The 24,475-nt window shown below is 33.5% G+C and overlaps 1 protein-coding gene across 2 annotated transcripts; it reads left to right on the plus strand.

The window, feature by feature from the left end:
• Positions 1-6,395: 6,395 nt before the first annotated feature.
• Positions 6,396-24,092, plus strand: inaF-D (trp-interacting inaF-D). Of its 2 annotated transcripts, none has more exons than XM_089640696.1 (2): positions 6,396-7,492; positions 23,454-24,092. In XM_089640696.1, exons 1-2 carry the CDS (start codon positions 7,135-7,137, stop codon positions 23,708-23,710), a joined length of 615 nt encoding a protein of 204 aa, XP_089496822.1. In that variant the 5' UTR covers positions 6,396-7,134; the 3' UTR covers positions 23,711-24,092. The 2 variants fall into 2 exon arrangements, with proteins under 2 accessions (XP_089496822.1, XP_089496823.1); XM_089640697.1 differs by having other exon boundaries at positions 6,396-7,449; positions 23,454-23,609.
• The last annotated feature ends 383 nt before the right edge of the window (positions 24,093-24,475 follow it).

Genomic DNA, 24,475 nt, shown 5'->3' on the forward strand with positions numbered 1-24,475 from the left:
CTGTTAATTTTGATAGTTCGATAATCATCCTTTTGACCCTGGTAATTATTTTTTTTATTTTTAGTTCGACAATCATTATTTTGAACCTGGTAATTTTGACAGTTCGATAATCACTATTTTGACCCTGGTAATAGATACAGATAGTTTTACATGACTTCCAATTTTATTTTTCTTTTTTTTTCTTTATTGTTACATGAAAGGGTAGATATATTTTACAAAAAAGCTGTTTTATAAATAGTAAATAAATTTTAAAAAGTGATAGATTAATAAGTGATGTAATTATTATTGCACCACCCTCCCGAGATCTGGAATAAACAAAAAAATAATAAAGTAATTAAATTATTTTAACAAAGTAATAAATAAATATAAAATTTCAAATAGGCTTCCAAATCCCAGCGCGTGGGAATACTTGTGATTTTTTAATTTGTGATTTTCTTTAGGCTTTTTTTATTTATTTTCTATTTTCTTTGTGAATTTTCCCCTTTTCTCTTTGATTGATGATTTAAATGATCTGAACACAAGATAACATGTACTCGTATTATTTATTGATCATTCAAAGGCCTTTAATACGATTGATCATAGTAAATTACTTGAAACTCTTGAAACAATTGGAATTACTGGAAACCTACATAAATTATTTGTTAACTACTTTCGAAATAGAAAGATTTGTGTAAAAATATTCGATCATTATAGCAAAAAAAATGATGTTTTCGCAGGCGTACCACAAGGGTCCATACTAGGCCTACCTTGACTCTCAGAAGGAAATGTATGTTAAAAAAATGGTTATGTTAAAGTTTTTTTTTGTACTAATGTTATTATGTGTATATTTATTTAAAAAAAATAAACGGGACTTTATAATAAAAACTGTATTTTTGAAAGTAAATAAAAAAAATAAAAAACACAATTGGAAAAATATTTTTTTTATTCTTCAAATTAAATTTCCGTTCGCTAAGTGCTCAGCATACTCGTAGCCCCACGCCCCCACTTGGTAATAATATTATGTTAGTTACCCATGTCTGGCTTCCAATTCACAAACTCTTTCTATATCACTGCGCCCTTGAGGAATTTTTTTACAAAAACATCCCCATAAAAATTAACTAAATTATTATTATTATCTGGCAAGGAGATAGGTATATTTTTAAAATAAACCCCACAAGGGAGGCTTTGAATAAAATAATTTACCTCAAGGCCAATGATGTCTTTGGGGATGCTATTTCGGACGGTCTTTAAAGGAAAAAAGGTGTGAGGGATGGGTAGGAATCTGGTGGGGTCAGTGTGTCCAGGAGAAGTATGAATCCATCCCTACCACCTATCCGCCACCAAGACCTGGACAAACCTTACCCTATGAACCCAGGCTTAATCACCAAAAATAGCAAACCACTTGGGGTGACCTATGGCAGAGGTACTGGTTATCCAATGAATGGTTCCCGGTATGGATACCGCTGCCCAAATTTAAAAAAAAATTGCATGGCTTTTTCAATAGCTATTTGTTTGACGGCTAGGTTTGTTCTTCAAACGAATAAAAGTAACAGAACCGTAAAGATAAAAAATAATGTACCTGCTTACATTCATTTATTAGGTATGAAACCTTCTGAGAAAATCTAAGAGTGGTTGGAGTAAGGTTGACGGAATCGACAATACGCATTCCTAAAATGTCAGTCACAATTTATTGTTCTTTGTGTAGAAAACAACCTTCCACGTCACGGTAAAAAATCAAATTCTATAAGAATTTTGTGTAATGTAGGAGAGGATAAAAATAACCCATCTTTTAGTATATGTTAATTGTGTATTGCATGATGCATTATTCCAGTAAGAATTAGTTAACAATAATATTCAATGGGAGTTGCTCAATAATATTCAATTTAATGTACCTGCGCGCTCCACACGCTCTTCATTCCTGTTCAAAATCTCTGAATGTCACCTTTCTGTTGGTTATATTTATAAGTCTATTATGAATTGAATTTATTTTATGTTTATCCTATCTTTTACGGTTACCAATAAATGAAAACCGTGACTATAGGTATGCCATTTTTTTTTTTTCAGAATTATTATTATGAGTTTTTATTGTTGTTGTTTTATGTACTTTTGTATTGAATTATATTGATATTATATCCAGTCTTATATTTATATATATGACACCTTCAATTACACCAGAATGATCTCCATAAAATAAATGTTTTTCCTACTTTTCATGAGAAATATTTTGTTTTCAAATGATTTTCTTACAAATTTCACTATTTTTTATTATTAATTATGTTGTCTTATTAAAGGTATAGTCACAAGAATAAAATTCACAATTGTTATTATTTTGGCTGTACTACATAGAATGAAACTTAACTACCGTTAAATGTTGCTGATTTGTTCGTATTTAAACTTTAAGAGGAAACTTATTCAACAGCATTACAATAAATGAGAAATTTGAAATAAAATTAAATATACATATATTGATATAAACTGCTGTATATAAAACAATAAGGGTATTTTTCTTCACCCAACAATATTTTTACTATTGTTTTATTTGTTGTACGTATATAAATTATCGTTTGCTTATCATTATTCTTCCACAAAGAAACATTTGCTATCTGTCAGAAATGTTAGAGTAAATAATGTAACGATATTTCGATACATCGTCCTGCCCGTTCATTGGCGTCTCGTATATTTTATAACCCATATTGGTTTTTATCAAAAAAATTCTAAATGTAAAATGTCGATATTTTCACAGAGCTGTCAGGGTTGTGTGCAGGGATGTTAACGTTGTAAAAATACCCCGGGAAATGTAATCGGTGTCCTAGGGTGGAGTATATATAACCATTTATTCATTCTGCAAATAAATACTATTATTTAAAATTATGGCAATAAGTGGATGGCGTGGGATGGCAATGAATTTTCATGGCAACGCATTTTCGTGGCAATGCATTTTCATTACAAATGCATTTTCATTACAAATGCATTTTCATTGCAATGCCTTTTCTATGGCGATGATTTTTCATGGCAATGCATTTTAATGGCAATGCTTTTTCATGGCGATGCATTTTCATGGCAATGCATATTCAAAGCACAATAGATATATATTTTTTTATTTTTTGAAATACTGCATGGAAGAGCGTTTCAGCCGGTGACTCTTTGAATATCCATTTAGATTTTTTTTCCATACGAAGATATCAAAATGGCAACAGTCGTTAATTTGAAAAGTGTTTTTTGTTAGTTTATAATTACTAAAGGTTAAATGTTGCTACATTGTGTGTATTTATTAACATAGTAGGTATTTTTAATTTTTAGCTTTTTAAAACTACAATTTCGTTAAAAAAAATTTGTCAGGAATCAAAAATAAAAATATCGATTTTACCTGCAGACCAACTTTTGAATGATTTTCTAATCTGTTGAGAAGCTTATTTCATGCGTAGGTAGGTACTTTGTTTTATCTATTATGTAACATAAATTTTACGCCATTTATACCTACGTATAAGTCATAAGAATAAAGGTAGGTATTATGTTAAAAATCTAAGAATTACTTAGGTATATTAAAATAACATTATAATAAAAAGGTTTTTCATTCACAAAAAAAAAACAAAATGGAGAAGCAATAAAAAATATTTGGTAAAGAACGCCTCTGAAGAAATCCAGTCTTACACGTGGGAGAATTGTTATTTAGGGACAAACATAGCATACATTACTAGAACACATATTGCTTACGATGTTATATTCCTGTCCGTAATGACGCTAACACTTCGTTAAAGATTGATTAGTTTTACAATTTTAGAGAATATTTAATCATGTTGCCACGAATTCGCAACAAAGATTTTATTGAATATTTTAGTACTTACCTACCTGAAACAATAGTTACATATTTGCCTGTTTAAATGAATAGCATGAAATTTTTATTTTGCCATATTTATTTTGGTTTGAATATTTATTTCTAAATTCACGCCCGACTGGGATTTTACATGTTATTTTTTTTTATTTTTTTACAAAGAACATCTAAATAAATACAACAAAATCAAAGTAAAATCAAAAAAACAAAATCAAAAAGAAAATATAAGACATAATAAAACACAACCTCTAAAACAAAAACAATGTCAAAACAATGTGGAAACTAAACACTCCACCATGCAAGATGGAAAAATAAATACTAGGAAAATTACAAAACTTTGGATATATAAACAGAGCTTCGTAGTTTCCATAGTTAAATTATATTATATTTTTTTTTTTTATTATTTTTTATTATTTTAATATAGATCATAGTTACATTAAATCATACATATTTTGCAATATATCATATTTAGGTACATAGTTGGTCATGTATACCTTATCAGAAAAGAGGAGCTCTTGTGCCTGATAAGGGAGCCACGATTCTTACTTAGATTCAATGTTATGTGTAAAATATAAATATTATATATATATATACATATATATACATATTTTTTTAATATAAGTTTTTTTGGAAAAAAAGTTTGATTTTATTTATTTGTTCTTGTTGGTTCGTAATACAGCGCAATTCGGAAGGGAGATTATTGTAGTTTTTTATGGCTTGGTAAATATAATGGTTTTGCATTTGAGTTGTTTTAAAGATTGGCGTAATAAATTGATTTCCATTTCTCATCAGTCTGTAAAATTCTTGATATTCTGTGTTATTTTTTTCTTTACACATTTTTATAATTGAAGTTTGCTTAAATATATCATCAATATTTGGTACTGGAAACAATTTAAAAAGCAATTTTGTTGGGAAAGTAGAGTTTTTTTTAAGTATTACCTTTATAATAATTTTTTGTGAGACTTTTACTGAGTGTAGGTTGTTTTTATAAGATCCTCCCCAACCTATGATTCCGTAAATAAGCAGGGAGTGGACAAGAGCATAATATACATTTTTTAGTATTTTCACATTTAAAATATTTCTTAACCTAACAAATATATATATACATTTCCTTATTCTCTTTACTAACTCCGTAATATGGCTTTTCCATTTCAAATTTTCATCGATGATCACACCAAGATATTTAATTTCAGAAGAAGAGTTGATTACTTTTATTTGATATTCTTCTTTCTGTAATAAATTGGGTAATGACTTGTTTATACAGGGTGTCCGGAAACTCGTAGTACAAGCGGGAAACTGGTGAATCTACATCACATTTGGAGTCGATTTTGTAGTATATTTTTACTTTATTTGAGCTTTCGTTATCGAGTAAATCGAGTTTGAAGTTGATTTTTTTTTTTTTTTTTAAATTTTTTTTTAATCAAATTCTTATAAATTATTACTGAAGATCAACGTACCCAACTAATTAAAACTATTTGAAAGTAAAACAAATGAAGAAACTCGGATTTGAAACATTATTTTGAAATCACCCTTCATTTAACCCGGTGTAATCATAAAATATTTCTGCTCTGCAGGGTTAAAACATCTGTTATTCAACCCTAAACACCAGAAAAAACTTTAACCCTAAAATAGCCGAAAAATTTTTTTTTTTGGTTTTTTTTTTTTTGAAAATGCTCAAATCAAAAAACTTTATGTTTTTTTGGGTTCCCCATGTGGTGTAGATTCTCCAGTTTCCCGCTTGTACTACGAATTTCCGGACACCGTGTATATGGTGAATGATGTGTTGAATATATCAACAAAATCTTTATAGTGAAGTCATTACCCAAATTTTGTATACGGCGAACGGGGGTATAGAATTGAGATTCGGTACCCAATTCGGTGACGTGTTCATGTTCTTAGTCGGTGATTTGTTCTATATTCAAATTCATGAATTTATCCTGAAATTTGAAGTTAATAAAATTTAGTTATTTTCATTACACCACCTAAAATAACCTACTCAACCTAACTTAACATACTATCAATGGCTTAGAGTTAAAATATTGTATCTTAATAAAACATAATATTGAGAAAACTGAGGTTTGAAGATTTGCAAACTTGGATACATTACATTTTGTGATATAAAAATAAGTTTTAGTTACACATTACAGTATCTGTATCTTATATAAATAAAATATTTTGGCATGGACTTTTTTATCATATATATAAATTATTGAGGAGATAAAATTTATGTGCTCATAAAAAACATTGCTTGAAGGATTACAATGTATTTTAATACGTTTATATATTTGGTGGTAGGAGATGGTTAAGGAGATGCAATATTTGAACACATAAAAATTTCAGTTCTTAACTCATTTTCGGCCAAAAATATTAACCATATAAAACTAGCTCAGTGAAGCCTATTTAAAAAATTAAATTAGTCAAATGAATAAAGAAAAAAACTCACACCGATTTTACAAAATGGAATGAAACTTTACTAAAGTTTGAAAAGTGAGATGAAAAGTGACTGAAAAGTGTAAGGTTTAGCTTTTGCGCAAGCAGTCTTGTTCATCTCGATATTGATTTCCCGTTTTGTGTGTATGTGAGGCAAACCGCCCGCGCCCGAGCGCTGTTCCCGTAACAAATAAACATTTTCACCCAAAACAAACTCGTGACAAGTCCAAATCTATCCAGCTGTCAATAAATCCAGCTTCATTAACCTCAGTACAAATACTCGGCGGCAATAAAGCTCGACGCGTCTTGTTAAGTGCGAGTGAACATCGTTTGACAGCCACAAAGTTGTCGGGAAACCGCGCGCGGGTAAATAACATTATAATAACCAGAACTGACCTAAATCTTGCGGCCGAAGAAAAATTGATTTGATGTGCGATTTTCCAGAAAGAATTTTATCCAGATTGTTCGTTAGTTCCGTAAGCGTTGTTGTGGTGAGAAGGTGAACAGTGGTCATTAAAACGGCCTGAAATAGACGGGAGGCGGTCGGTTTGATAAACATCTGACAGTGTAGGTGCCGAGTTGTTAACATTAAATTAATGTACTGCAGTATCGGCGCGGTTGCCTTTGTTACCGATCGTTTTTATTGCTCTAATAACCGGACAGATCTCGCTGGAAACCAAAGGTGATTCGCCAAACTATTTACTGTTCCAATGATCCTATGAGGCTTCTGCCGCCGAAAGCTTTTAAACTGGAGCACGTTCGGGTCGATCTCAAGGTGGAAATAACACCGTAAATAGGGCATTCGTACCGCGCTTTGTCAGTCAGTTCATGTTGATAACTACAAGAGGAAAGCGGTAGTGAATAACTCCAAATTAAGAACTTTAAACATTACAATGAGTTGCAAGACAGTACTGAATAACAGCATCCGATCTGGTGCCGGGTCTTTTCGTCAAAACAGTATCCACGAGAAGCTGTATTCCACGCCTTCCACCGAAGAGAAAATCAAGTTCGCAGGAGATGAGTCCAAAGACCGGCTGTACGAGCCGAAGCAAAACAAGAAGATGGTCCGCGTGGTGACGGTGATAATCTACGTGTTCTCCGTGTCTCTGGCTGCCATCATGCTGTCTCTGTACTACGGATTCTTCTGGAAAGCTCCTCCCTATAGCCCCACCAACATGCCCCCGCGGCGACCGCAGATCACCGACAATGTAACTAGTAACAAAACAACGTGTAGTTGCGTAGATCCCCACGGTAGGTGTCACCCCACGCAGCTTCCTGCTCACGCAACACACACATCCACACACCCAACCACCCACAACATATTCACACACTTACATCACCGCTACAATGTTTGTGTTAGCGGAAAAATCGCTTTGATTGACAGCCCTGCTATCTTTAAGCCATTCACTCACTAACCGTGCATATTAAATTAATTTATGCATCATCCAATTGTTTTAAAATTATTAATAATATAATTAAAAAATACTTTTGGATAAACTACTACTTAATCAAAATAATCGACATATTTCAAAACCAATGGTTTCTTCGTCAGGATAAACGTAAAATAAAAATTAACAAATCGAAGAATAAACAAATAAGTACTTTAATATCTGATTTTTAACATGTACGTAAATAGAATAATTACCAATTTTATTCGTTGTATATAGTTTTTTATTATGATCTTATTTAATTTTATTAATTTTTAACATGTACATAAATAGAATAATTACCAACTTCATTCGTTGTATATAGTTTTTTATTATGATTTTATTTAATTTAATTAATTTTTAACATGTACATAAATGCAATAATTACCAATTTTATTTGTTGTATATAATTGTTTATTACGATACATAATAACTAATTAATCACAGATCATTGTATTTTTTTTTGTCTGTGTGTACTTATTTTGTCTTTGTTTGTTTTTTTATTATAATTGTTTGCCTATTCTTACATTTGTTAATTTTCACTATACAATTATCCTCACGAACTAACCAAAGTTATTTATTTTCATTATTAAAATGACGCTACAAATTGAATTTGCGATTATTGAAATATTTATTTATAATTATTTTTAAAATTACGAATATTTTTTATATATATTTCGCTAAATAAAAGCACTTATTATACACATCAATACACATGCCAAAAACTTGTTACACATCACGGAGGTTATTGCGTTTGGGAACTATGACGATAATATAACGATCATTTTGAAAAATTACAATTTTAATATTATTGTACCCACAAACAATACGATGGCGAATAGATTTTTCTAGAACCATGCAACCATGCTAATGTCATGAAGGTATATGTAACGATGTAACACAAGACCTCACAAATTTTCCTATACACAATTTGAACAGACCAGCACTATACTCTTAATTGATAGAAATCTCAATTATTTCACTAACACTTGTGTGCAATTATGAATTCTTGGCAACCACATTCACAAAGCTCTTGCTGTAAAGTGTATATTGTCCATAATATTATTATCTTAAAATACAACGATGATATAAATATTTACTCAACGTTTTATCCCGCACTCATCAATAGGCCTAAGATATTTTAGGTACTGGGTACAATTCCTACATGCGAATGAATCTTTTTATGTTTCAAATGTTCGCTAATATTGTCTTCAATTTTGAAGGCGATGCACTACGTAGTAATGCAAAATCATGTGTTTTTGGTTTGAAAATTTGGTCGCCTAGAAATGTTTCAGATTCTTTAAATAAATACAGCGAGTATAATACATATTGGCCTTTGAAATAATCGAGTATTTTTTACACGAGTCTTTTTATAAGCCAAGAAAAAAATAATTTATGAGGCCTATGAAAACAGCTTTAAAGTTAAAAACTTCCTACTTATGACACATTTTCGGTTATTGTTTTATCGTATAATGTGGCAAATTAAGTTATTTATAAAATGATCGGAAAACATTTAAATATTTATGCCTGTTCATCCACAAAATAAAATAAAAGGCACTTTTTGGCCATGTTTTTTCTTACCTATATCAAAACAGATGGAATTTAAGCCTTGTCGCCATCTACGTAAGGAGTGTTATTGATGGCGGCTCGATTCAAAATATTACACGACGTAGTGCATCGCCTTAAAGATTACAATTTGAGGGAGTACTCTTTAATTTGTTAAAAAAATATATTACATGGAATTCTATTTCATGAAACATTGATCTTTAACTGGATAAGTATTTAGGTACAACAAATCTGAAGTTTAGATAGACCATAAATAAATTTTCAAGGGATTATGTATAGGGATGTGAATATGTCGGGGGCAGCTTTAAATTGAAAATTCTTATACATGGATACATCACCTAAAGGTTAAGTGGTTTATACCTTGATGAGCTATTTTTTTGTTATGAACATGTCTAAAAACTAATTTGAATATAAGATGATTGATGTTAATTTCTCGCGTGAAGAGATAAGAGAGGAAAGAGAGTTTTAGGTTTTATCCCACACAGCAGGGGTCACCAACTAGTGGGGAAGGAATTTCGCGACTCATTCTTTTTGAACCGCAAACCTCGCAAAGTACTCTATGACATTTACGTGAATGAATTAATATTTTTATCGTCCCATTTTTATGGTTACATCTTTTTCCTATACTGACGGCTAGATTTGGCGAATGCATTGAATAATATTAGTCTGAGGCAGTCAACTCTTAGATCAGCAACATCATCAGCTGTAGGCAGACTGATAGAACCTATGCGCAAGCCAAATACTAAGTTTGGTGATCGCGCTTTCGGAGTATCTGGGCCGAAGGCTTGGAATAAACTCCATCCGGAACTAAGATCCATAACAAATCCAACAGAATTCAGATCTAAATTAAAAACTTACCTTTTTAAGCTGTCATACCCTTAAATTAAATATACCATTCCTAAGAGAATGTCCAGTTATATTCAATTTTCCAATTATGTTCTAAATCCTGTATCTAAATTTCGCTAATAAACAATTAGATAATGTTAATTAAGTATTGAAGACAATATTAGTGATTTCTAAACGAAAATCTGAAACAGAAAAATCAGAAAAGGAAACGGTCATATATTCATGCGGTCAATAAAAATGTGCGGTGAAAAAATGAAGACAATGTTAGTAGTTCTTATTCGAAGTATGATACAGTAAAATTCCAAATTCCTGTAATATTCAAAAATCTGTTAGTGAAAAAATAAGAAAATACACAGATTTAGGAAATGAAATAAAAAGAATTTGGCATTCTCAGACTATAAAAATATTACCATTCGTTATTTCGGCTACTGGCATTATACCTAGCTCTCTAATTAAAAATTTAGGCGTATTAGATCTATCAAAAAATTTATATATAAAGATGCAAAAGTCGGTCATTTTGAATACATGTAGGATAACAAAAGATTTTTTAAATATTTATGTTGAGGGATCAGTAGGATTTATAGGCCCTGTTAGAAGTTCTACCGAGCCGAACCCTCTGATATGAAAATATCTGGAGACGGTGAATTTTTTTTCCCATTTGATATCTGGTGATTTGACGTGTTGTTGTTCTTGTATTGTTTTGTATTTATTTTACTTATATAATGCACTTACATAGTGTTGATTGACTAGCTGATCATTTGTGGAAAAGTGAGTGGAAGGGTTAAGTTTTTCCTTTGGGGAAGACTTAACCCGGACAACTAAATCGGAAGTTTAAAAAAAAAAAAAAAAGTGACCGAGGGGAATATGGTCCCATTAGCTCAGTCGGTAGAGCACTGTCCCGGAAAGACAAGGGTCCTGGGTTCGTGTCCCAGATGTGACCGTTTCCTTTTCTGATTTTTCTGTTTCAGATTTTCGTTTAGAAATCACTAATATTGTCTTCAATATTTAAAATATTACAATTTGAGGTTTTACTCAATAAAGTTATTCCGAAAAATAAATGTTAATTAAGTGTTAATCTCAAGTGACCTACCAGGTAAGTAAGGTAAGTATTGTTCTGTATATTATCTCCATAAATAGTTAAGTAATAGGTGATTTTGCACAAAGACGGCGCTATACAAGTCATCCAATTATTATTATTATGAAAAAATTATTAACTACAACTTTGTTTTTCGATTTTCAAATATAATCAATGTGCCATTTTATTGCTATTGGGCAAGTGAGTTTCTTAATTTTTTTTCTTACTATTAGCTCCACGTAGGTTCTGAGGAAAGTAAATTCCCCCAGAGCCTATGTAACATTTGGGGATGTTCTGTGGAGGAAATTTTAATAAAATAAAAATGGGGATGAATGGAAAGGAAACAGGTATTAGGGGTGAGTAGGAATCAATAGGTCAGTGTGTTCAGTAGTGACGGACGTATGAATCCATCCCCCACTGCGGTGCAAGGCTATGGGTCGAGAGGGTCCGGTTAGAGAGGAGAAAGGGTCTTTGCTCAACTGGCTTCTCTCTATCCGGCCCACCGCGCAGTTGGCGACAGAACTGCCAAGACCTAGAAAAACATCACCTCATGAACCCGGACTGAGGTTGTTAAGTCACCAAAATCAGCGATCCACTTGAGGTAACCTATGGCAGAGGTGTTGGTTATCCAATGAATTGTTCCCGGGACGGCGGTACCCATAATCGCACCCCAAAATTAAATTGAATTTTGATGTGACATATAAACAAAATCGCAATTTTAGTCTGGCTGACATGTTCTAAATGTCAGATAGAAATGTCGGAGACAGAAAGCTACAGAGAATTCAGAACCCACAATAAACATGAGTTGTCTACCCAGGCGATACGGCACTTCAACTCTGTGCAAGCATTTTGCCAAAACTAGTTAACGATACGCGATAAAATTTACTGATATTTACATGCATAATTGAAAAGTTATCAATATTGATGACGGCTAAAACTATTTGGGAAATCCTTTTGCCAGAACGTGGTTTTCCTTGCGTCATCAGCTAAATTGATTATTTATTTATGTTTCTCATTATACATGGTGTATCGGCAAGTACCCGACAAACTTTAACCAGCTATTCCTCAGCACATTTGGAGTAAAAAATGTTATGGGCGCTTTGCTGTCAGGTAACATTTTTTTTCCCATTAAAAACAAAAAATAAATAAAAAATCCACACTCCGTCACTGTCGTTTGCATTGTTTCTCGTGTTCAACAGCTGTTATTAGCAAGTGTGTCAAAAAGTGTCCTCGCTCTTTCGTACACACTAAATAATAATAGTTAAAAATGAGACGAATGGTGCCGTGCCATTTCGTTGTGATTGTAAAAGCGCGCCAACGTAGGTACGTACGTACATTATTCAACGAAACTCTAACAAAATAATGCCAGACGGGTTTTCACAAAGACAAACTTTGACAAAGGATAAAACATTGGTGACATGTGGTGAAAATATGAATAATAATTTTTTTATTAAAAAAAGATGTTACCGGACAGCAAAGTGCCCATAACATTTTTTACTCCGAATGTGCTAAGGAATAGCTGGTTAAAGTTTGTCGGGTACGTGCCGATACACCCTGTATTATGCCAAAATTACAGCAGTTTGTGTAATCATTAACAATCTAAATGTTCCTTAAAATGGCTTTATCCGTGCCTAGTGACCTGGCCTGAATTGTCAGATAGGTATCATTCTGACCACATTTGAATGGCGAATAACCATGGAATTCTAGTGCAGCATTCACATGAAAATAAAAATAAACTTAGCGGGTTGTAGTTGAAACAATGTAGGCCAAAGCTTCATCATTTTCCATTGGATTCGTTCACCTTTGGCCTAAATATTCCGGTAGGTACTTACGTTTCCAGGCAGGTCCAACCTGTCAATTATACATCGACAGAATAGTCCCTCAATATCAGGTTACCATAATATAGAGAAGTGTTTTCTGTTGACATAAAACTTATTGATTAGCAAGCTCATTCTTGTTATTGTAAATATTGCAGACATTAAACTAAACCTTTCCATTCGGTAGGTATCGTGCAGGGGAAAAATTATGTAGATACATAGTGTTTGAAGGAAAAGTGACGTTCTGCCAAAGTGTGAAAATATCAGCCATGTAAATATTAGATAAGTAAGTACTTTGGCAGCGTAGCTTGCGTCATAATTCAGACCATTTACGCATTTTCCGACGCTGGGGCATCAACAACTCACCTGTGTGATATTTCTTTTTGCGGTTCTGGAAGAATTACGAAGGTTTTCAATATTTGGCACAACTTTTAATTGTGCTTTTCTGATTCTGAACACTGTACTAAAACTGTGTAATTTCATAATTATTTTTTTTTAAACGATCTAAAGTCGCACGTTCCGAAATGGTTCCAACTAGCAACAAAATTTATTCTTCAACATAAAAATAAAAAACAAATATGTACAAGGTAGTATTTTTTCAGAGATTAAAAAAACTGAAAATATGCCCTATTTTTTAAGACCACTGAACTTCGAACTCAGCACCAAACAAATTTACATCTTCAGTAAACTAGTTATTTTGACGACATAGGTAGGAAAAATCTCAGTCTACGAACTCGTAATATCTTTCATGAAAGCCTACCCGATTTGGCAGATGAACAGAAAATTATATGGTGTTTTATTTTGGGAATTTTCAGATATATATTTTTACCAAGTCTGTGTGATTTGTAAAAACGTTCAGGTTCTGTGTCTGGTGTTGTATGTAATTTTAATGCAATAATTTTGAAGCGTCTGTTGTCTCATACATGAATAGCATAGGACACAGGACAGTACCTACGGGGCGGATAAGCAAGTAGTAGATAAGGAGTTTGTTTCTGGGATGTAGCGGGCTTCTTCTGCAGATAGGCTTCATTGCGCCGATCAACAGATTTCCAGTTGAGGCGGGAGTCCGTGGCCAGTCCCAGATACATGACTTCATCCCTCCACTCAATTACATGTTCTCCCATTTCGATGTTGAAGTCAGGTATTTTTGTACGGTTCTTCGTGTACATGGTGGCTTCGGTTTTAGCATTGTTGAGCTTCAGGCGCCATTTCTTGTAACACTCTACAAGCGCATTGAGCGTCCTCTGTAGGTATATATTACGGCCATATTTTCTTTGAGCGAGGAAACCTAAAGTTTGACAACTTCTGCATAGATTGATAGGTTGCATATCTCATCTCGTTGGATGTCATATGTGAATAAGATAAAGAGAAAGGGTCCCAGCACACTTCCTTGTGGCACGCCTTTTGGAATCTCGCGAATTGACGATAGCACGTTTCTGTTGAAGACTCTGAAGGGTCTGTTCTTTAGGTATTCCTGTACCAGTCTCGTTAGGCATATGGGCATGTTAGTGCGGTGCAGCTTATGCACGAGCCTGTCTATCAGAAAGGTGTCAAATGCCTTCTCCAGGAGCACTGCGGCGGTGAAGCTGTGTTCGTTGAATTTTCTTGCGATGAATTTAGCAACTCTGGTGAGTTGGTGGGTCGTGGAATGTCTCTTTCTGAAGCAGAACTGCTCGTCCGATAAAGTCTTGTTATTATAAATTTCTAGATTGTGGTGACATGTGTGCTTATGCATTAAGAAGTGATATCGTGTTGCGCGCGTTAATCCTCTTAGGGCCGGTATTTCAGAATAATAATTAGTTGAATTAATGTGATTTTCAAGAGTTTTCTTAGGAAAATTGACGCGCGCAACACGATATCATATATACACACATAAACACACACTTCAAAACAATCTACACATTTGTCCTGATAATTGACACTGAAATGATGTCTTAATCGTTTGCTAAAGAAGAAGGAAGCGCAACACAGCTTAAAAGGTCAATAATAAAACATGGTAATACTTTTGGCGGTGAAAAGCTCAAATCATATTAAACAGAAAATGTGTTTCTTCAGATGCAGTCCCGTCTAAGTCAACTAAGCATTTTCCGACAGGCAATTAAATTTCAGTCAAGAGTCACATAATATCTTCATAGCCATATTTTACTGCTTTCGGTGACCAACCAGATATCAGTTCATAAAAATTATTAAGTAGCCTAGATTTTCCAAGCCACTTTATTTAGATATTTCAAGTAACAATCAAATGATATAAGCGTTCCAGTGCACCTCAAAAAGCTTTTCTATTTTTCCACTGCATATTTTCAATAGTTTTAACAGACGCCGTTTAAACTCAGTTAAATTTCCGGATAGGTTGGTGCCTCTTGAATATCTTCATAAATAAACCTTCACTCAAGAGCAATGGTAGGGTATTACCTAACCAAATAAAACATTTTTGAGAGAAAAATAAATGAATTTACAGTTCTTTGTAGTAATTTAGTACCTAGGGTTTTATTGTATTCCAGTGAGGGGTTTGATCTTTGTTTTTGATTGATCAAAAATACTGTTATAGGTATAAAAAAACTTCGATTTATTTTTGTTATTTGTTTTTGGGGTGTTATGCCGTGTTGCGCTAACTCATTATTTAGCCAAAGAAGGAGTTTTGGCTAAAGAATGAAACAAATAACAAATATATATATATAATATATATTAATTTTGGCATACAATGGTGTATACTGTGACAATTTTCGGATGAACACCCGGTAATTACGAAAAATGTATGACACTTTAAAAATTTTAAATTTTGGTTACCACTTTTTTCGAGTTATCTCGGAGAAACGACTGAAAGATTTTGATTATGACGTATAATTTGTAAAAAAAATGCATATACAATACATGTTTGGGAAGCAAACCTGAATTATCGTATTTTTGCTTGGAAATAAAAGATAAATCTTTAATTTCGTAACATCAAACTTTATGTTAATATTCGTCGCCATTTTTGTAGGTAAGTAGATACCTACTCGTTATCTATAACCATGATATTGTGAATTTCCACAAAGTGAAAACTCGGTCAAGTACCTACCTACGTTGTCAGTTGCCGTAGGTAGAGTTAGAATGGTAACAAACCACAGAGACTTTGTTTTAGCGGAGTAGGCCCCAACTCCCCAACTTATGCCAACCCCCTACCTGAAGATGGAAGAGGCCACTCGAGCCGAGTATTTCAACGTGCCAAGTTCAAGTCTCGGAGTGCCAATTAAGCACATTTTATTTGTGCCCAATGTGGCCATTAGTGAGCATTTTTATTTTATTCAAATAATGCTCTAAATCGTAATAATTATTCATATATTCGAAAGGTTTTTCTTCCGTCGTATTATGGAGCTTGTTTTTGATACAGTTAAATTTGTATTAATTCATTTTCTATGTCTTGTTATGTTTCATGTTTCATTTAGATTTGTTAGTACTACCTTCTTCTTCAATGACATATTACATTGATGGGTATAGGTATAACCATTCAAAGTTAAGACGATGCACTACGTAGAGTAACATTTTAAATCGAGCCGCTATCAATAACAACCCTTACGTAGATGGCGATAAGGTTTAAATTCCCGCTTAACACCATCCGCCTGTTTTGATTTATGCAAGAAAAAAACATGGCCAAAAAGTGACCTTTATTTTATTTTGTGGATGTTCAGGCATAAATATTTAATTTTTTTCTATAATTTTATAAATAACTTAATTTGCCACATTATACAATAAAATCATAACCGAGAGAGTCATCGAACTACGGTAGTGGATAGTCGTGCTCTGTGTTTGACGAATTGCCTACCTGCTGTCGCGGACTTCGTACAGATAAGAAATTATTGTTACATTTTTGTTTTCTATTATTTGTTTGTTATATTTAGGTTTTGAAATTCGTGTGTACAGTCAATCAAATAGACTGTATTATTGTTTTTTTTTGTTAATTAATTTATAAATATGGAGGAAGATGAAGATCGACCTCCTGACCCCGAGTCCATATTTAATATTGGAGATGAGTATGAATCGGATGTTTCTATAATACTCCCTTCCAGAAAACGAAGACCATCGCTCTGTCTTAATGTACCTCCCAAAATTAAACCTTCGCAATCCGATGAAACCTCAAACCCTAAGGAAATTCGTAAGGATACCATATTATCAGAATCTAAAAATACTGAACTAAGTTATTCCCCATCCTCCTCGGCTCCATTCATTGTCAATGTCCAAAGTACTGAACAAGGAAAAATTATTCATCCTCTGGATTTCGGGAAATTCATTTTTAGTTCAAAAAACAATAACCTTGGCATAGTTAACGGATCTATTAAGCCGGAAGGCCGCTATAAATTATCCCTAGAATTTAAATCCGCAAACTTTGCAAATGAATTTGTCCAAAAAATTGATACGCTTTCACACCACAAATTTAAAGCTTATATTCCAACTTACAACCTTACTAGAATGGGCCGAGTGAGAGGTATACCAACCGATCTCTCAGAATCTGAAATTGTTGATGCACTTAATGATTCTCAAGTGACCCCTAAGGTTTTAAAAGCACGTAGATTAAATTACAAAGATACATCTAATGGAACCACTACATGGAAACCCTCACAATCGGTTGTTATTACTTTTGAAGGCCAAACTTTGCCATCTCGGGTATTTATTTATTACAACGCACTCCCTGTGGAAGTATATAAATTCCCGACGATACAGTGTTTTAACTGCTGCCGTTTCGGACACTCTAAACCCATATGTCGTTCCCCTCCACGTTGTTTTCATTGCGGAGAGGACCACCCCTTTGATCTTTGCCAAAAATCATCGAATGATCCACGTTGCATTAACTGCAAGGGAAATCATACAGCGGTTAGTGTGGCCTGTCCAGAATTGACCAGACAAAGGAATATTAAACAATCAATGGCTTCAGACAACATTTCCTATTTCCAGGCATCAAAATTATTCCCACCTGCAATAAAATCGTTTGCAGAGGTAACATCTACCTCAATTCCTTGCAATCTATCTAACTCTAAATCTCCTCCATCATCTTCTCACAGGGAAACAATTTTTATACCACTAAAACCAAAACCAAAATTTATTGCTTCTATTGATAAAAATCAACATAATGATATTTTGTTTAACCCAAATGGGAATTATAAATCTCAGACACTCAATGGGAGTGCTTTAAATAGTTCCCAATCTTCCCCTAATTTAGGAAAAGTGGTGAATGAAAATTCTGCTTTCATTCAGACTTTAATTACCCTCTTAATTTCTATTCTTTCAAACAACAATAATATACCGTCCAACGCTGCCGATTGCATTAAATCTTTACTATCCTGTCTTCCTAATGTCTCCGAAACTGAACAGAATTCTTCAGTGGAATATCAGAAGTCTAATCTGTAATAAATTTGAACTTGTAAAATTACTCGATGAACATGAAATTTCAGTTGCCGCTATTTCTGAAACGTGGTTTAAACCCTCGTATCTATTTAAGATTTCGGGATATAATTGTCTTAGACATGATAGACTGGATGGTAAAGGTGGCGCTGCCTTAATCATCCATGACTCTATCCCTTTCAAACCAATCATGTTTCATACTCTCTCTAACAATTTTCAGATAGTAGCAGCTGTTGTATGTGATATTACAATACTATCAATATATGTCCCTCCCTCCACTATTTTTGATGAAAACGAATGGTCATCATTTATGTCTCAGATCCGTCCCCCGTATATGTTACTGGGCGACTTTAACGCTCATTCTACCTCTTGGGGTAGTGAATTAACGAATCGTTCTGGCCGTAATCTTTTAGATTTTATTGATTCCCATAATTTATGTATTTTAAACGATGGATCTCCAACCCGATTCACCCCCCCTCAACAAAGGAAAAGTGTTGTTGATTTATCTCTCTGTTCATCTTCGGTGATACGTAAATGTTCTTGGAACATACTTAAAGACCCCCTTTCCAGTGATCATTTCCCTATTATAATTCTCTTTCACTATCTAACCACCTCGCATTCCTTTACAATTAACAATAATTTTAAATTTAAAACGAAAGATGCGAACTGGAGATTTTTTTCTTCTGTATTAGACTCTCTTGTTCACTCTGTAAAATCTTCTCTTGGGAACATCAGAACTCAATGTGAATTATTTCCTAGTATAGTTATAAAAGCAGCAGAAAAATCCATTCCAAAGCGTAAAGTTAACATTAAAACTAAACATTCGACTCCGTGGTGGGACGAAGAATGCACTCGTGCTGTTAACTCTAGAAAAGAAGCAGTTTCCATTTACCGCAAATGCATGTCTTTTGAAAATTTCTTATCAGTAAAACGCGTCCAATCAGAAACTAAACGTATTTTGAAAAATAAAAAGCGGTCTGGATGGCGAAAATTTTGTGAAAACTTGTCTCCTGAAACTCCCCAGTCATCTGTTTGGACTAATTTAAAAAAATTCGGTTCGTCATATGCTCCGGAGCGTACCAAACATATTCCGGAGGAAATTATTATAGGTTTTGCTGATAAGATTGCCCCTCCTTCAGTTGCCAGATGTGAAGAAATGCCCTCTTTTATTTCATATCCATCTCACTCTAACTGGCTAGACTCTCCTTTCTTAGTTAGTGAACTAAAACGAGTGATTAAATCTCTTTCTGACTCTTCTCCGGGTCCTGATGGAATATTATATAGCTTCTTTAAAGCATTCTCCGACATGTCGGTTGAATATTTCTTATCCTTAATTAATAACATGTTTGAAACAGGATTTATTCCGGATGTCTGGAAAGTTCAAAAAATCCTCCCGGTTTTAAAACCAGGGAAAAATCCGTCCGAAGTCTCATCCTATCGTCCTATTGCTCTTTCGTCGTGTTTAATTAAAGTAGTGGAACATTTGATAAAGAACAGATTAGAATGGTTTGTTGAAAATCACAGTATTATCCCTCCTAATCAATACGGCTTTCGGAAAAAGAAATCTACTATGGATAATTTAAGTTTGTTAACAACAGATATCCGTATTTCTCAATCCCTTAACTCTTGTACATTGGCCACATTTCTAGATCTTTCTTCAGCTTACGACGATGTATTAATTGATGTTTTGAAGGAAAAATTAATTAAAATAAAAATCCCTATAAAATTAGTTCAATTTATTATCAACTTGCTAACAGACAGATCCATTATTATCCACTCTTCCTCAAACATATTGAAGCGCAAACTTTGGAAAGGGCTACCCCAGGGGTCTGTAATCAGTCCATTATTATTTAAAATTTATATTAGTGATTTAGACATTGTAATCCCTTCGTCTATTAAGCGACTTTATTTTGCGGACGATTTTCTCATATATTTATCTCACAAAAATTTATCACATGCTGCGAAGGAATTAAATTTGGCCTTACATAATATTAAAGTTTGGATGTTGACAAATGGAATGAATTTAGCTACCTCTAAAACCAAGGTAGTGGCTTTTACTCGCAAAAGAAAACTGCCTCACTTTACAGTCTCTTTTGATAATTTCCCCCTTCAAATCGTTAAGCAAATAAAATTTCTTGGCCTGCTTTTGGACCATAAGCTTTCCTGGCTCCCGCATATTCAGAACGTTTCTGCTAAGTGTGAAAAGGGGCTTAATATGATGCGAGCTGTTTCCAGAGTATGGTGGGGATCCCATCCTACTACTCTTAAACTAATGTATAATTCCCTCGTTCGAAGTCACTTGGATTATGGCACATTTCTTTTCGACCCACTTCCTAAATATCTGGATAAGAAACTTGAAAGAATCCAATCAAAAGGGCTCAGAATGATTATTGGGGCAATGCAATCTTCTCCAATTAATGCTCTTTAGATAGAATGTGTAGATCCTCCCTTATTTTTGAGAAGACAATACCTCGCGGATAGATATATCTTCAAAGCGTTATCTTTATCGCGTCACTCATTGGAACAGAGTCTCGATCGTTTGTTCAGTATTTTGAATAACAGAAGGAGGGTAATAGATAGAGATCGGTTCCCTCTCTTATTAAAAAGTTTTCTATCATTTAGATCTCTGTCTTCTAACCTTCAAAATCTACAAGATGATCCAATCCTTCCTATTTACAGTACCCCGTTTAATGCTATTAATTTTATCCCAAACGTAATAATTTCTGACTTCCGGACGGACATTTTATCATCAGCTAATAACTTTCAAAATGTTGAAGAACATTTTAAAAACTTTATATTTTCAAAGTTTCCTGGATTTTCCCTCATATACACAGATGGTTCCAAATCCGACCACAAAGAATGTGGCGCATCGGTATATATTCCTGAATTCAATGTTAATCTGTCTTATAAATTGCCTAAAGAAATTTCCATATTTACTGCAGAATGCTTCGCAATTGAACAAGCTTTAATTCAAATCCAACTCCTCAATATTCGTCGAGCCTTACTGTGTACTGACTCTCTAAGTGCAGTATTAAAAATTTCCTCTAATATCGTTCGAAGTCCAGAAGACTATGTTATTTGTAATATTAAAAACATCCTCGATTCTTTAAACGAATCTATGTTTGAGACAATACTGGTTTGGGTGCCTGGCCATCTAGGAATTGAGGGTAACGAGCAAGCTGATTCTCTCGCTAAACTTGGAACTGTATCTGGTTCTATTCCTTTAGATTTTAAAATTCCTGTCTCTGACGTCTTCTCTATTCTTAAATCCAACATGTCTCGTTCCTGGGAAGAAAATTGGACAGTCACGAAAACTCAAACTGGATCTTTCTATGCTGGAATACAAAATCATATTCCAAGTAAACCCTGGTTCCACGAAATAAAAAAGTCCAAAAGATTTATTTCCTGTATCTCGAGAATGAGAATTGGCCACTGCTCTATTGCAACTCATTTGTTTAAAATTCGGGTACTCGAAAGTTCATTATGCCAGTGTGGTGTGGAGGATGAGACTCTTGACCATGTCTTCTTCAATTGTAAAAACCACTCTTCTTTCAAAGGCATGTATCGATTGCTTATTAAAATCACCCACCAGTCTCCCCTTAGTATTCCATATTTGCTGTCTCTCAACAACTCTCGTATTCTAACTATATTCAACTATATTCTATTCTTTATAAGTTTATAGATTTGAATGACTTTAATATATGATATGTCCAGTCCCCTTATAGATAATTCACATCAGTTTAACCATATATCTTAACCCAATCGGCACAAAGCACTCTCTTTAGGGTGAATTGCCTAATACAAAAAAAAAAAAAAAAAAATCATAACCGAAAATTAGTTCGTAAGTAGGAGATTTTGAACTTTAAAACAGTTTTCATAGGCCTTATACATTATTTTTTTCTGGGCTTATAAAAAGACTTATCTAAAAAATACTCGATTATTTCAAAGGTTAAGATGTATTCTACTCACAGTATTTAATTAAAGCATCTGAAACATTTCTAGGCGACCAAATTTTGAATACAAAAACTCATGATTTTGCATTACTACGTAGTGCATCGCCTTAAAGAAAAGTTGTTCTAAAAGAAATTGAATATTCATTTAGATTTTTAGAAAAAGTCGATATAATAAATACAAATACAATACGTTTATCCGAGACACTATCTAGGTTACGAAAAAATTCATTAGAAATTTGTGATCATTCAAAAAGGTAGCTGCAAAAAAGATTAAAAAAATTAGTTGCAAGATAATATTATTAATTCTGAATTTGAAATAAATTTTAAGCAAATGACTTTTTATAACTAGGTCCCAATGGTCGAGTGGTTAAGACGCTGTTCCGGTAAGACAAGGCATCCTGGGTTCGATTCCTAGTTGTGACGGTTATCTTTTTATTTTCTATGTTCTGTTTCATGTTTCACTTAGATTTGTTAGTATTATCTTATTCTTCAATGATTTAAATGATTTGTTTCTAATCTAATATTACATGTGCCCAGGATATCCAGCACGGTCGATTGATAAAGGTTTTTACCGATAACTTCCCGAGCATGAATGCAGATCACCAGCGAACAAAAAATATTTCACAATGACTAAGTTTACTTAATTTAATCTACGTGATCTGCAGTTGTGCTTGGGAATGATTACAAGTATGCATCGACATGATGGATAAATCCTTTATCGATTGACCGTGTGATACCCAGAGCGGTGTTTAGTAAGTGAGCTACTCCCGGGTAAATAAATTTTGCCAACATTATATTGTTGTCTTAATTATATAGATAGATTTATAAATCAATTCCCTCTTCGATTGTCTTCTAAAGCTTTGTCAAAAGTATTGGAATGATAATAGTGACTTTTCCGCCCTCCCAGATTTTCTTCTAAATTTCCTAAAAGTAGCAACAACTTGGAGGAATAAAAGGGCAATAAGACGACAACATTGTTTTGGAACATTATATTTCCTAATGACACTTATACACTAGCGAACCGAACCTGTGAAACGTTCAGTGAAATTATTTTCGCAACCAACCATATGCCATTTGGTTGAAACCCGGAGCTATCATGTACCTGCATTATCCTTGTTTGCTCAATATAAATGTGCAATTCATTTGTTCCAGATGGACACAGCCATACTACAGTAGAAACAGCCACCTTTCCCTTCCAACTGGACAACACATTCGCCTTCAACACAGCGGAGGACTTAGATTTAACCACACCGGACGCGCTGGGTTCCAACAGCACCGACCAAACGTCAACGCCTTTAAGCACTTCGCCAGAAGTCAGCACTATTATAGGAATTAGGATGAACTCTAGTATTTTGCTTAAGAAAATTATTAAAAATGTGCAGAACCCTAAATCCTCTAACGATACATGAATTTGAAAATATGTAAAAAGTGATCTCAGTACTTAATAAGGAAAAAAGATTATATTTGAATAATAATATCCCTTATCATACTCGAAGATGTAATTATACTCGTAACTATTTATTTCTTGTCAATTGATAAGATCCGGTATTATAATGTTCAGATAAGGTTCGAAAACTGCTTCATAATTAATTTGGCAGCATTATGACACCCAATACTATTACTTGCCTACCCGATGACATGATACTGTTGGTAAGAATTTTTGTCTTCATGTAAAACTGGTGTCAATAGCGCTATTTCACACAAAATAACATATTGTCATAATGGATGTTTAGGTATTTGTATTATCAAGTAGGTACATATAAATAGCTATAATTTTTTTATTTTTTTTATTTTTATTATTGATATGTACATTATTTTACAGTATTTCATATCTTAATTCAGTAATGTTGGCCTCACTGGGTTATTTACTAATTAATTACTACATAGATACATCAAGTAGTGTGTGGCAGTCCTACAAACTTTGATTCACACTACGCGAATGATTCTAAAATAGTCAGATGAAAAAATAAAATATATATAAATAAAACTATTAACATTGTTTAGGAAGTAGCTATGAAGCTGTCTGTGTATACTCGTACACACAGTATTTATCTAAACAGTTATCTTACGTCAGCGAATAGCTGCTGCTTACATTTATCAGTACATTATAATACCAAAAGGGTCTTATGGTAAGTATACATTTGCGAACTGAGCCACGAATTACGGAAAAGGAA

Source organism: Hesperophylax consimilis, chromosome 16 (assembly GCF_061612785.1).
Source record: "Hesperophylax consimilis isolate HC1 chromosome 16, BYU_Hcon_1.0, whole genome shotgun sequence".
NCBI lineage: Eukaryota > Metazoa > Arthropoda > Insecta > Trichoptera > Limnephilidae > Hesperophylax > Hesperophylax consimilis.